The following is a 15,212-nucleotide window of genomic DNA, read 5'->3' on the forward strand; positions in this document are numbered from 1 at the left end:
TCCCCAAACTTTGTCCCATTTGTTTTATGCTGCATTTTTTTGGGTCTAAATATTATCTTTTTTTCAGTTATTAACATATTATTCATAATCAGCCCCCATCTTGTCAAAATCTCCACCATTTGTTTTATGCTGCAATTATTTTTGTCTAAATATTTTAGTTTTTTATGTAATTAACATATTATTCATAACCAGCCCCATTACTTAAAGGCCTACTGAAATGTGATTTTCTTATTCAAACGGGAATAGCAGATCCATAAACATATTGTTATTCATAATCAGCCCCCACCTTGTCAAAATCTCCCCAAACTTTGTCCCATTTGTTTTGCATAAAGCATAACCAAGCATGCATCACTATAGCTCTTGTCTCAAAGTAGGTGTACTGTCACCACCTGTCACATCACACCCTGACTTATTTGCACTTTTTTGCTGTTTTCCTGTGTGTAGTGTTTTACTTCTTGACTTGCGCTCCTATTTTGGTTGCTTTTTCCTCTTTTTTCGGTATTTTCCTGTAGCAGTTTCAAGTCTTCCTTTGAGCGATATTTCCCGCATCGACTTTGTTTTAGCAATCAAGAATATTTCAGTTGTTTTTTCATCCTTCTTTGCGGGGACATCGTTGATTGCCATGTCATGTTCGGATGTACATTGTGGACGCCGTCTTTGCTCCGCAGTAAGTCTTTGCTGTCGTCCAGCATTCTGTTTTTGTTTACTTTGTAGCCAGTTCAGTTTTAGTTTTGTTCTGCATAGCCTTCCCTAAGCTTCAATGCCTTTTCTTAGGGGCACTCACCTTTTGCTTATTTTTGGTTTAAGCATTCGGTACCTTTTTACCTGCACGCTGCCTCCCGCTGTTCCCGACATCTACAAAGCAATTATCTACCTGTACAGCCCTTACCTTTGGGCTGGTACCGAGGGCGACTGTGTTGACCAGTTTGACGCGTGTAAATGATAGAATGTCCAGCACTGTAGAACTGTGTTTGGATATGACAATCCTTTTATTCCAGCTATCTAAATGAAATCAAATGTAAGTTATATAACATAAAGTATGCTAACCTTGAATGGCACATTGTCACAACATTGTCACAACATTGTCACGAACACGACCACGACCACGACCACGCTCACGGTCCAAAACTGTTTGTCCTCCAATCGCCCTGCCCATGCTCACACCTGTGCCCAATTTATGGAGGCTACCATGGTAACTGCACCATAACAACAGTCCCCTCCCTGTCAACACTTCCTGGTTCTTAACAGGAAGTGGGCGGAGCAATCTGAACATGCTGAACCCAACAATCAATTTAGAGAAAATAAAATAAAAACAATATAAACAAATAAGGAATTTTGGCTCCGACACTACCTGCTGCCACCTACTGATATGGAAGAGTATTACACGGTTACTCTGCCGAGCTCTAGACCGCACCGACACTCAACAACAACACATCATTTGCAGACTATAATTACTGCTTTGCTAAAAATATTTTTAACCCAAATAGGTGAAATTAGATCATCTCCCACGGCACACTAGTGTCGCGGCACAGTGGTTGAAAAACACTGACTTAAGTGAGTAAAAAAATAAATGAATCAATGATTGATATTGATCAATATAAAAAACATGTATCGTGATACAGTTTTCAGCCGTATCGCCCAGCCCTCGTGTGTATAGTGTTGTAACTCAGGATCCATTCTGTCGTATTTAACATTTCTTCTCGGTCCTAAAGGCATCTACGATCCAGATCAGTCCGGCAGCGGCTTCCTGGACATCCTCAAGGGAGGAACGGAACGCTTCCTGACCAACATCAAGGACACCTCGTCCAAAGTTATCCAGTCAGTCGCCAGGTAAGGCGCTGCGTCCTTTGCCGGCGTCGAGCTACATTTTCAACGTCCAACGGCGATAACCGGTTCCTCCCAAGTGCCGAGACTGGAGCGGGAGAGTGCCTGCTTGGTCTTAAAAGAACGGAAATCCAGTCATTTGAATTTGAGACCTTCAAATGTCTCAAATGCCGTCAAAATCTTGTCAAATGCTGTAGGCCTCGTTCTCACTGCAGGTCAATTCCCGTTTGTTTTGCCCATATGCGACCCATTTCTGATTTGTTTTTATGTCCGTTCGAACAGTGCAAATCCAAATGTTTCATATCCGACCCAGGCCTTTTTTGCATGTGGATATGAATCTTATTTACATACACTACCGTTCAAAAGTTTGGGGTCACCCAAACAATTTAGTGGAATAGCCTTCATTTCTAAGAACAAGAATAGACTGTCGAGTTTCAGATGAAAGTTCTCTTTTTCTGGCCATTTTGAGCGTTTAATTGAGCCCACAAATGTGATGCTCCAGAAACTCGATCTGCTCTACGGAAGGTCAGTTTTGTAGCGTCTGTAACAAGCTAAAGTGTTTTCAGATGTGTGGACATGATTGCACAAGGCTTTTCTAATCATCAATTAGCCTTCTGAGCCAATGAGCAAACACATTGTACCATTAGAACACTGGAGTGATAGTTTAAAGGCCTACTGAAATGAAATTTTTTTATTCAAACGGGGATAGCAGATCTATTCTATGTGTCATACTTGATCATTTCGCGATATTGCCATATTTTTGCTGAAAGGATTTAGTATAGAACGACGACGATAAAGATCGCAACTTTTGGTATCTGATTAAAAAAAAGGCTTGCCCCTACCGGAAGTAGCGTGACGTAGTCAGTTGAACATATACGCAAAGTTCCCTATTGTTTACAATGATGGCCGCATGAAGTGAGAGAGATTCGGACCGAGAAAGCGACAATTTCCCCATTAATTTGAGCGAGGATGAAAGATTTGTGGATGAGTAAAGTGCAAGTGAAGGACTAGTGGGGAGTTGAAGCTATTCAGATAGGGAAGATGCTGTGAGAGTGACCTGATATTCAGCTGGGAATGACTACAACAGTAAATAAACACAAGACATATATATACTCTATTAGCCACAACACAACCAGGCTTATATTTAATATGACACAAATGAATCCCGCATAAAAACACCTAGGTGTTTGTTATGCTAGCTCCTAGCTACTAGCTACTAGCTCGAGCTAGTTATAGCTCGAGCGGGTAATATGGACGGGATCCCATATATATAACTCGCCAATACAATTCAAACACCTGCACAACACACACAATCACTCAGCCCAAAGGACCGTTCACCTAACCCAAGGTTCATAAAGCTTATATATTTAACCAAAGTTACGTACGTGACACGCACGTACGGGCAAACGATCAAATGTTTGGAAGCGCGCGGGTGGGACCTGATATTCAGCTGGGAATGACTACAACAGTAAATAAACACAAGACATATATATACTCTATTAGCCACAACACAACCAGGCTTATATTTAATATGCCACAAATTAATCCTAATGCTAGCTCCTAGCTCCTAGCTACTAGCTCGAGCTAGTTATAGCAAGCGATCAAATGTTTGGAAGCGCAGCTGTGTACTCACGTTATCGCAACTGTGTATCCAAATCAAAGTCCTCCTGGTAAGAGTCTCTGTTGTCCGAGTTCTTCCATCTTGACTGCATCTTTCGGGAATGTAAACAAAGAAGCGCCGGCTGTGTACGTGTTGCTGCTGACTTCCCTCGCAAAATAGACACTTCGCACCGACAACTTTCTTCTTTGCTTGCTCAGCTTCTTTCTCCATAATGCAATGAACAAATTGCAACAGATTCACCAACACAGATGTCCAGAATCACGTGGAATAATGAGATGAAAACAGAGCTATTTCGTATTGACTTCAATGGTGTCCGAATACTTCCGTTTCAATGATTGACGTCACGCGCATACGTCATCCTCAGAGGCGTTTCGAACCGGAAGTTTAGCGGGAAATTTAAAATGTCACTTTATAAGTTAACCCGGCCGTATTGGCATGTGTTGCAATGTTAAGATTTCATCATTGATATATAAACTATCAGACTGCGTGGTCGCTAGTAGTGGCTTTCAGCAGGCCTTTAAAGTTATCTTCATTGAAAAGTACAGTGCTTTTCCTTCAAAATGAACGACATTTCAATGTGACCCCAAACTTTTGAACGGTAGTGTATATGCGATGCGTCCTCAACTCCCGCACTCAGGTCGCGTTTATCCTTTGCCAACGGCATCAAAACGCGATAAGCGTCATCATTATTTGCCAAAGTAGACGCTTACAAAATAAATAGCTGACGACGGAGCAGAAAACAGGTCAAAATAAAATGTTTTAGGGAATTCACGTGAGCGTTCCCCTATTCCTGTCTCCGATTGCTCGCCAACAGATGCACTCTTCAATTAGGCATAGAAGCAAAATATCCCGTAAAACTAGGGATGTCCGATAATGGCTTTTTGCCGATATCCGATATTCCGATATTGTCCAACTCTTTAATTACCGATACCGATATCAACCGATATATGCAGTCGTGGAATTAACACATTATTATGCCTAATTTGGACAACCAGGTATGGTGAAGATAAGGTACTTTTAAAAAAAAATTATAAAATAAGATAAATAAATTAAAAACATTTTCTTGAATAAAAAAAGAAAGTGCAACAATATAAAAACAGTTACATAGAAACTAGTAATTAATGAAAATGAGTAACATTAACTGTTAAAGGTTAGTACTATTAGTGGAGCAGCAGCACGCACAATCATGTGTGCTTACGGACTGTATCCCTTGCAGACTGTATTGATATATATATTGATATATAATGTAGGAAGCAGAATATTAATAACAGAAAGAAACAACCCTTTTGTGTGAATGAGGACAGAGGTTTTTTGGGTTGGTGCATTAATTGTAAGTGTATCTTGTGTTTTTTATGTTGATTTAATTTTTAAAAAAACGATACCGATAATAAAAAAAAAACGATACCGATAATTTCCGATATTACCTTTTAGCGCATTTATCGGCCGATAATATCGGACATCCCTACTTAAAACTGCCAGAGCCAAAATACTTGTCCTCTTCGCGCCGAAAATTCGGTTCAGAAAATGTTGGCTTTGATTGCATAAAATCCTGGAACTTGCCAAAAATGCGGCAATACAGAGGCCGACTAGTGTGGAAGCCGTGTTTACTTCCGTAAACATTTCAGTGCGCGGGTCAGTTTGCATTCACATTAGAAATCAAGTTGTTTTTGTTTTAATGTGAACGACCACTGAAAAGATTGGTTTTGACAACAACAAAAAAATCACCCTGCAGTGTGAACGTAGCCTTAAATACCACCATGGAAGGTCTGGAATATATTACCGTTCTGTTTATTTGAAAAAAATGCATAAACTTCAGTCTCTCTAGTGCAGGGGTCACCAACCTTTTTGAAAGCAAGAGCTACTTCTTGGGTAGTGATTAATGCGAAGGGCTACCAGTTTGATACACACTTAAATAAATTGCCAAAAATAGCCAATTTGCTCAATTTACCTTTAACTCTATGTTATTATTAATAATTAATTATATTTACACTTAATTGAACGGTTTAAAAGAGGAGAAAACACGAAAAAAATGACAATTAATTTTTGAAACATAGTTTATCTTCAACTTCGACTCTTTAAAACTCAAAATTCACCCGAAAAAAAGAAGAGAAAAACTAGCTAATTCGAATCTTTTTGAAAATTTTTTTAAAAGAATTTATGGAACATCATTAGTAATTTTTCCTGATTAAGATTAATTTTAGAATTTTGATGACATGTTTTAAATAGGTTAAAATCCAATCTACACTTTGTTAAAATATATAACAATTTGGACCAAGCTATATTTCTAACAAAGACAGATCATTATTTCTTCTACATTTTCCAGAACAAAAATTTTAAAAGAAATTCAAAAGACTTTGAAATAAGATTTAAATTTGATTCTACAGATTTTCTAGATTTGCCAGAATATTCTTATTTTATTTGAATCATAATAAGTTTGAAGAAATATTTCACAAATATTCGTCGAAAAAACAGAAGCTAAAATGAAGAATTAAATTAAAATGTATTTATTATTCTTTGCAATGAAAAAAATAAATGTACTTGAACATTGATTTAAATTGTCAGGAAAGAAGAGGAAGGAATTTAAAAGGTAAAAAGGTATATGTGTTTAAAAATCCTAAAATCATTTTTAAGGTTGTATTTTTTCTCTAAAATTGTCTTTCTGAAAGTTATAAGAAGCAATGTAAAAAAATGAATAAATGTATTTAAACAAGTGAAGACCAAGTCTTTAAAATATTTTCTTGGATTTTCAAATTCTATTTGAGTTTTGTCTCTCTTAGAATTAAAAATGTCGGGCAAAGCGAGACCAGCTTGCTAGTAAATAAATAAAATGTAAAAAAATAGAGGCAGCTCACTGGTAAGTGCTGCTATTTGAGCTATTTTTAGAACAGGCCAGCGGGCTACTCATCTGGTCCTTACGGGCTACCTGGTGCCCGCGGGCACCGCGTTGGTGACCCCTGCTCTAGCGATTCTGGCAAAGATGTGAATCGAAATTTGAGTGCTTCTAAATTCCCTGGCACAATTTTGTCAGAAAGTCAAGTACGACAGTTTAATTTGCGCAATGGTGCACGCTAACATCTTGGTGAACATTTCCATCACGTTAGCTCGGGCTATCGTTTACCGATGTACCATTATATCGTCTTTATTCATACATCGACCGTCTTTCCTCTAAAACATGGACATGTTTTATATTTACGTTGTGACATGAGTTATCTACACAGAAAGATTTTGTAAATGTTTATTCACATACCTTAATTGTTTCCAAACGGTGTCTGTAACGCGGCAGTAAAACCGGCTGATCAAACAAAACAGAAGTCATCGTCATGGACCCGCTGGCTGCGCAAGCTAGCTCTCCAATCAGCTAAACGGACTCAATAACTCCACGGTGACGTTTGGGTGAGTTTACTGAGGAATTTGTCAAACTGAAACAATACCAAAAAAATGCCGTTGTAAGTTAACGATACTCACACAGACACTCGTAAACGATGCTAACGACGCTAGCTTGGTTACATTACGATGGCACGTACAAATATGCATGAAAACACTCCTACAGACAGCACACATGGGACGGTTTAGTAAGTACGAATTGTAAAATGTACAAATCGTATACCCAGGTACCATTGTATCGTCTTTTTTCACACATCGACCGTCTTTCCTCTGAAACATGGACACGTTCTCCTTCATTGCAACATAATGTCATTGTGTTGTGAGCTCTCGTGTTGCCAACATTTTTCATATTTCTCTCAACTGGAAGTTATGAAAATGACAGTTGAACCTCTGCAGTCGAACGTTTCCTTTGGAAGCCATCTTTTTAAGATTCCAACTGGCCTCCTGGTAAAACCTTTTAAAGTACAACGAAACGTCAAACGGGTGTAAAAAGAAACTAATAGTAGGGCTGCACAATTAATCCACTTTTAATCAAGATTTAGGGTGCATATCAAATCAAGCACTTTCACGGCGGCTCGCCCTAAAGCTTTTCCCAGGTTCCTGCAGCCTCGTTTAATTTCCCTGGAGTCTTTACAGCAGGGGTCACCAACGCGGTGCCCGCGGGCACCAGGTAGCCCGTAAGGACCAGATGAGTAGCCCGCCAGCCTGTTCTAAAAATAGCTCAAATAGCAGCACTTACCAGTGAGCTGCCTCTATTTTTTACATTTTATTTATTTACTAGCAAGCTGGTCTCGCTTTGCTCGACATTTTTAATTCTAAGAGAGACAAAACTCAAATAGAATTTGAAAATCCAAGAAAATATTTTAGAGACTTGGTCTTCACTTGTTTAAATAAATTCATTATTTTTTTTACTTTGCTTCTTATAACTTTCAGAAAGACAATTTTAGAGAAAAAATACAACCTTAAAAACGGTTTTAGGATTTTTAAACACATATACCTTTTTACCTTTTAAATTCCTTCCTCTTCTTTCCTGACATTTTAAATCAATGTTCAAGTAAAAAAATGTTTTTTATTGTAAAGAATAATAAATACATTTTAATTTAATTCTTCATTTTAGCTTCTGTTTTTTCGACAAAGAATATTTGTGAAATATTTCTTCAAACTTATTATGATTAAAGTTCAAAAAAATTATTCCGGCAAATCTAGAAAATCTGTAGAATCAAATTTGAATCTTATTTCAAAGTCTTTTGAATTTCTTTTAAAATTTTTGTTCTGGAAAATCTAGAAGAAATAATGATTTGTCTTTGTTAGAAATATAGCTTTGTCCAATTTGTTATATATTCTAACAAAGTGTAGATTGGATTTTAACCTATTTAAAACATGTCATCAAAATTCTAAAATTAATCTTAATCAGGAAAAATTACTAATGATGTTCCATAAATTCTTTTTTTAATTTTTTCAAAAAGATTCGAATTAGCTAGTTTTTCTCTTCTTTTTTTCGGTTGAATTTTGAATTTTAAAGAGTCGAAATTGAAGATAAACTATGTTTCAAAATTTAATTGTCATTTTTTTTCGTGTTTTCTCCTCTTTTAAACCGTTCAATTAAGTGTAAATATCATTAATTATTAATAATAACATAGAGTTAAAGGTAAATTGAGCAAATTGGCTATTTCTGGCAATTTATTTAAGTGTGTATCAAACTGGTAGCCCTTCGCATTAATCACTACCCAAGAAGTAGCTCTTGCTTTCAAAAAGGTTGCTGACCCCTGGTCTACAAGGTGCGTTAAAGACCACATTACGTTTTTGAGATGCTGCTTGCTTGTCTCCTTGGATGGGCGTTTTTTTTCGGATTTTGATTATGGTTTCTCACAACTGTAAAAATGTTATAATCGAAGAAACGATGATTATTTGTATTTACATTGGGCCACGCAACATGCATGCAAAGAGCCTTAAATCATCCCAAAACTCATCAAGCTCAGAACAGCAAAACACTTGCCCCCCTTCACAATAATGTGCAACATTACGCTAGCAAAATAAAGCTTTCAAAAGTACACTTATTGATACATTTACACAATTGTTATTCATTGACTTAAAATACAAAAGTGTCCAGCGATGTTTTGCTCCAATACATGTGAGGATTTTTGCATTTTAATAACACACGTAAGTGTAAAAATTCCCAAAGATTTGAATGGAAAAATTGTCTGGTTTTATTTATAGCTGTTATTTTAATTTATTGTCTGCACCATTATTATACTTTCTTTTGCTGTTTTAATTGTCGCTCATTTATAACCTTTGTTCTTTTAAATTATATGTAAAGTTGAGTTTTGCTCATAAGGGAATCCTAGTCAAATATGCGTGTGTAAATATCAAAATAGTACGTTGAATCACTTTTTGTCAGGCAATATTACATTTAATGACAATTTTACATAAATGAATACATGCAAACACTTTATAAATACTTAAAGGCCTACTGAAATTATTTTTTTTATTTAAACGGGGATAGCAGATCCATTCTATGTGTCATACTTGATCATTTCGCGATATTGCCATATTTTTGCTGAAAGGATTTAGTAGAGAAAATCGACGATAAAGTTCGCAACTTTTGCTCGCTGATAAAAAAAAAGCCTTGCCTGTACCGGAAGTAGCGTGACGTCACAGGCGGTAGTGCTGCTCACAATTCCCCGTTGTTTACAATGCAGCGAGAGAGATTCGGACCGAGAAAGTGACGATTACCCCATTAATTTGAGTGAGGATGAAAGATTCGTAGATGAGGAACGTTACAGTGAAGGACTTGAGAGGCAGTGCAGGGTGTATCTTTTTTCGCTCTGACCGTAACTTAGGTACAAGCTGGCTCATTGAATTCCACACTCTCCTTTTTCTATTGTGGATCACAGATTCGTATTTTAAACCACCTCAGATACTATATCCTCTTGAAAATGAGAGTCGAGAACGCGAAATGGACATTCACAGTGACTCAACATGTAAATAAGTGAAGTGAAGTGAAGTGAATTACATTTATAAAGCGCTTTTTCTCAAGTGACTCAAAGCGCTTTACATAGTGAAACCCAATATCTAAGTTACATTCAAACCAGTGTGGGTGGCACTGGGAGCAGGTGGGTAAAGTGTCTTGCCCAAGGACACAACGGCAGTGACTAGGATGGCGGAAGCGGGGATCGAACCTGCAACCCTCAAGTTGCTGGCAAGAAGTAGCTCTTGCTACTTCTTGCCAACTACCAACCGAGTTGGCAACCGAGCTATACCGCCCCAAATACATGATTAATAATTCAGCTTTGCGAAGCTAAAAAAATAGAAGCTAACCTAGCTACGTAGCCAACGTGATAGCATCAGTCTCAAATGCAGATAGAAACTAAATTTAAAAAAAACCCTGACTGGATGGATGGACAGAAGATCAATAATACTATTAAACCATGAACATGTAAATACACGATTAATAATATTCCGCTTGGCGAAGCTAAAAAAAACAGAAGCTAACCTAGCTACGTAGCCAACGTGATAGCATAGCAGTCTCGAATGCAGATAGAAACTAAATTTAAAAAAAACCCTGACTGGATGGATAGACAGAAGATCAAAAATACTATTAAACCATGAACATGTAAATACACGATTAATAATATTCCGCTTGGCGAAGCTAAAAAAAACAGAAGCTAACCTAGCTGCGTAGCCAACTTGATAGCGTCAGTCTCAAATGCAGATAGAAACTAAATTAAAAAAAACCCTGACTGGATGGATAGACAGAAGATCAAAAATACTATTAAACCATGAACATGTAAATACACAATTAATAATATTCAGCTTGGCGAAGGTAAAAAAACAGAAGCTAACCTAGCTACGTAGCCAACGTGATAGCATAGCAGTCTCAAATGCAGATAGAAACTAAATTTAAAAAAAACCCTGACTGGATGGATGGACAGAAGATCAATAATACTATTAAACCATGAACATGTAAATACACGATTAATAATATTCCGCTTGGCGAAGCTAAAAAAAACAGAAGCTAACCTAGCTACGTAGCCAACGTGATAGCATAGCAGTCTCGAATGCAGATAGAAACTAAATTTAAAAAAAACCCTGACTGGATGGATAGACAGAAGATCAATAATACTATTAAACCATGAACATGTAAATACACGATTAATAATATTCCGCTTGGCGAAGCTAAAAAAAACAGAAGCTAACCTAGCTCCGTAGCCAACTTGATAGCGTCAGTCTCAAATGCAGATAGAAACTAAATTAAAAAAAAACCCTGACTGGATGGATAGACAGAAGATCAATAATACTATTAAACCATGAACATGTAAATACACGATTAATAATATTCAGCTTGGCGAAGCTAAAAAAACAGAAGCTAACCTAGCTACGTAGCCAACGTGATAGCATAGCAGTCTCAAATGCAGATAGAAACTAAATTTAAAAAAAACCCTGACTGGATGGATAGACAGAAGATCAAAAATACTATTAAACCATGAACATGTAAATACACGATTAATAATATTCCGCTTGGCGAAGCTAAAAAAAACAGAAGCTAACCTAGCTACGTAGCCAACGTGATAGTATAGCAGTCTCAAATGCAGATAGAAACTAAATAAAAAAACCCTGACTGGATGGATAGACAGAAGATAAAAAATACTATTAAACCATGAACATGTAAATACACGATTAATAATATTCCGCTTGGCGAAGCTAAAAAAAACAGAAGCTAACCTAGCTGCGTAGCCAACTTGATAGCGTCAGTCTCAAATGCAGATAGAAACTAAATTAAAAAAAACCCTGACTGGATGGATAGACAGAAGATCAAAAATACTATTAAACCATGAACATGTAAATACACGATAAATAATATTCAGCTTGGCGAAGGTAAAAAAACAGAAGCTAACCTAGCTACGTAGCCAACGTGATAGCATAGCAGTCTCAAATGCAGATAGAAACTAAATTTAAAAAAAACCCTGACTGGATGGATAGACAGAAGATCAAAAATACTATTAAACCATGAACATGTAAATACACGATTAATAATATTCCGCTTGGCGAAGCTAAAAAAACCAAAAGCTAACCTAGCTACGTAGCCAACGTGATAGCATAGCAGTCTCGAATGCAGATAGAAACTAAATAAAAAGAAAACCCTGACTGGATGGATAGACAGAAGATCAATAATACTATTAAACCATGAACATGTAAATACACGATTAATAATATTCCGCTTGGGCGAAGCTAAAAAAAACAGAAGCTAACTTAGATGCGGCGGCGGGCGTTGTACGCTTTTGACGACACCCCGGCCGCCATCAGAGTCGGCAAGAAACATATATTTCCCCAAAGTTACGTACGTGACATGCACATATCGACACGCACGTACGGGCAAGCGATCAAATGTTTGGAAGCCAAAGCTGTACTCACCGTAGTGCGTCTGCTATCCTGCTCAAAACACAACACAACCTCCTGGTGTTGGTGTTGCTGTAGTCCGCCACTCCACCGGCTCCAACTTTCTTATTTGCAGTCTCCATTGTCCATTAAACAAATTGCTCAATCGCTTTATTAACAAGCGGTAACTGGTTGTAGTTCAAAAAGTAACGCACACACATACACGAGCTGCTGTTAGCCAAAAGTCACGCTCACACACACTCAAGTTCTCCGCCAACTCACTCGCGCATGCGCGTTCCCCAAACCCTTAAAGACACAGTACACTAATGCAAATATCACAGATATTACAGTATTGTACTTAGCCGCTAAGACACCGATCCATCCCACCTACAACGTTCTTCTTTGCAGCCTCCATTGTTCATTAAACACATTGCAAGAGATTCAGAATACTGTGGAATTTTGTCGAAAAAAACAAGAGGCTTTTCTATCGGGTCCGATGGGGTCCAACCACTTCCGTTGCTTTTGTGACGTCACGCGCATAAATCATATCCAAAGGAGTTTTTCAACCGGAAGTGTGGCGGGAATTTTAAAATGTCACTTTATAAGTTAACCCGGCCGTATTGGCATGTGTTGCAATGTTAAGATTTCATCATTGATATATAAACTATCAGACTGCGTGGTCGCTAGTAGTGGCTTTCAGTAGGCCTTTAATATGTGCAGGAAGAAATAACAGTTACAATTGTGTGTATCTTCCAAACAAGAAAGAGGTTTTATCACATCAACACTCCTTTAAATCTCATTAATACCACAGAAAAGGCAAACAGTCATTTTCCAGACACGATAAAGTCTTAAATAACGTCAAACACGTAGCGTTACAATAGCCAGGAAGATAAAGTCTAAACAAAACAAAACACCAGCGGAAAGCGATAATTGAATAAAAAAAAAACAAGCAAACCGGAGTTTTGAACCGGAGAAGGCAAGGTCGGTTAAAAAAATAAAATAAAATCAGCTGACATTTCCTGTGACGTCATGTGTGACGCCGGTTTGGAATCCCATTCAATGAAGCATTTAAGGCATTTTACGAGAAAATGCCGCGTTTCTTCTTCGGTGGTTCCACTGTATTCCATGCTCTATCTAGACCACAGGTGTCAAACTCAAGGCCCCGGGGGCCACTTCTTTTTATTTGACTCTCGAAAGCCTGGAAATAATATGTATCAATAAAGTATATATATATTAAAATGATGTTAATATCACAGACATGCTGACAGCGCTCTGGACAATGGCGTGCGTTTTGTTTACATCCGGTTTTGGCGGCGCGGTCAGGTTACAGATTAGAGAAGCTCCTTTTAGTTGCGTTCATATGGCCTAAAAATGTATTTTAAAAAAGTGATTCTAATTGAAAAAAAGACATGTATATATATATATATATATATATACACACATATATATATATATATATATATATATATATATATATATATATATATATATATATATATATATATATATATATATATATATATATATATATATATATATATATATATATATATATAAATATGTCTTTTTTGGAATCACATTCAATGAAGCATTTAAGGCATTTTACGAGAAAATGCCACGTTTGTTCTTCGGTGGTTCCACTGTATTCCATGCTCTATCTAGACCACAGGTGTCAAACTCAAGGCCACTTCTTTTTATTTGACTCTCGAAAGCCTGGAAATAATATGTATCAATAAAGTACTGTAACTTTTCTGACTAAATGTATTATTTATTTCTATTTTGGGAGAAAAAATATATATATATGTGCTCCATGTAAACGCAATTGATGTTAACTTAAATATTGTCTAATTATGCAAAAATATATGATCAAACGTTCAAACCATTTTTTGAATAGAAATAAATACTAATAATAACGTTTTCAAAGCAAGTTATCCATCAAATAGTGCAATGTAAAAGTAGCAATGGATTTCATGGTCAAATTGTGAATTTTACTGTGGTTTTTACAGCATTTTTCTGTAAATTGAAAAAAAAACAGCACTATTTTTACTGTAATAAACTGTGGTGTCGTTTTGGCATTTACAGTAAAACACAGAAAATCTACACTTGTTGATTTGCGGTAATAAAAATAATAATACAATAAAATAAATGGCAGCTCAGGTGCCAAACTGTTACTGTAAAAATGCATTTTTTTAAAATTTACAATAAAAAAACAAATGTAAATTGTAAAGTAAAATTCCGGCAACTGAGCTGCCTTTTTTTTTTTTTTTACCATAAAAACAGCAGTACTGTTTTTCCATTTACAGTAATATATAGGGATGTCCGATAATGGCTTTTTGCCGATATCCGATATGCCGATATTGTCCAACTCTTTAATTACCGATACCGATATCAACCGATATATACAGTCGTGGAATTAACACATTATTATGCCTAATTTGGACAACCAGGTATGGTGAAGATAAGGTACTTTAAAAAAAAAAAATGAATCAAATAAAATAAGATAAATAAATTAAAAACATTTTCTTGAATAAAAAAAAAAGTAAAACAATATAAAAACAGTTACATAGAAACTAGTAATTAATGAAAATTTGTAAAATTAAGTGTTAAAGGTTAGTATTATTGGTGGAGCAGCAGCACGCACAATCATGTGTGCTTACGGACTGTATCCCTTGCAGACTGTATTGATATATATTGATATATAATGTAGGAAGCAGAATATTGATAACAGAAAGAAACAACCCTTTTGTGTGAATGAGTGTAAATGGGGGAGGGAGGTTTTTTGGGTTGGTGCACTAATTGTAAGTGTATCTTGTTTTTTATGTGGATTTAATAAAAAAAAAATTTAAAAAACGATACTGATAATAAAAAAAACCGATACCGATGATTTCCGATATTACATTTTAACGCATTTATCGGTCTGCCGATATTATCAGACATCTCTAGTAATATACACTACATTTTGAGGTTAAATTATTGCAATTTACCATATATTTTTTTTACATTTAAA

At 36.3% G+C, this 15,212-nt stretch overlaps 1 protein-coding gene across 1 annotated transcript in view; it reads left to right on the plus strand.

The window, feature by feature from the left end:
- LOC133632143 (cyclin-G-associated kinase-like) overlaps positions 1–15,212 on the plus strand; it is an 86,297-nt gene that overhangs the window by 33,387 nt on the left and 37,698 nt on the right. The window contains exon 11 of the mRNA XM_062024386.1: positions 1,713–1,830. Coding sequence (XP_061880370.1) covers positions 1,713–1,830 — 118 coding nt within the window. The remainder of the gene's footprint in view (positions 1–1,712; positions 1,831–15,212) is intronic.

This window comes from Entelurus aequoreus, linkage group LG17, assembly GCF_033978785.1.
Source record: "Entelurus aequoreus isolate RoL-2023_Sb linkage group LG17, RoL_Eaeq_v1.1, whole genome shotgun sequence".
Lineage (NCBI taxonomy): Eukaryota > Metazoa > Chordata > Actinopteri > Syngnathiformes > Syngnathidae > Entelurus > Entelurus aequoreus.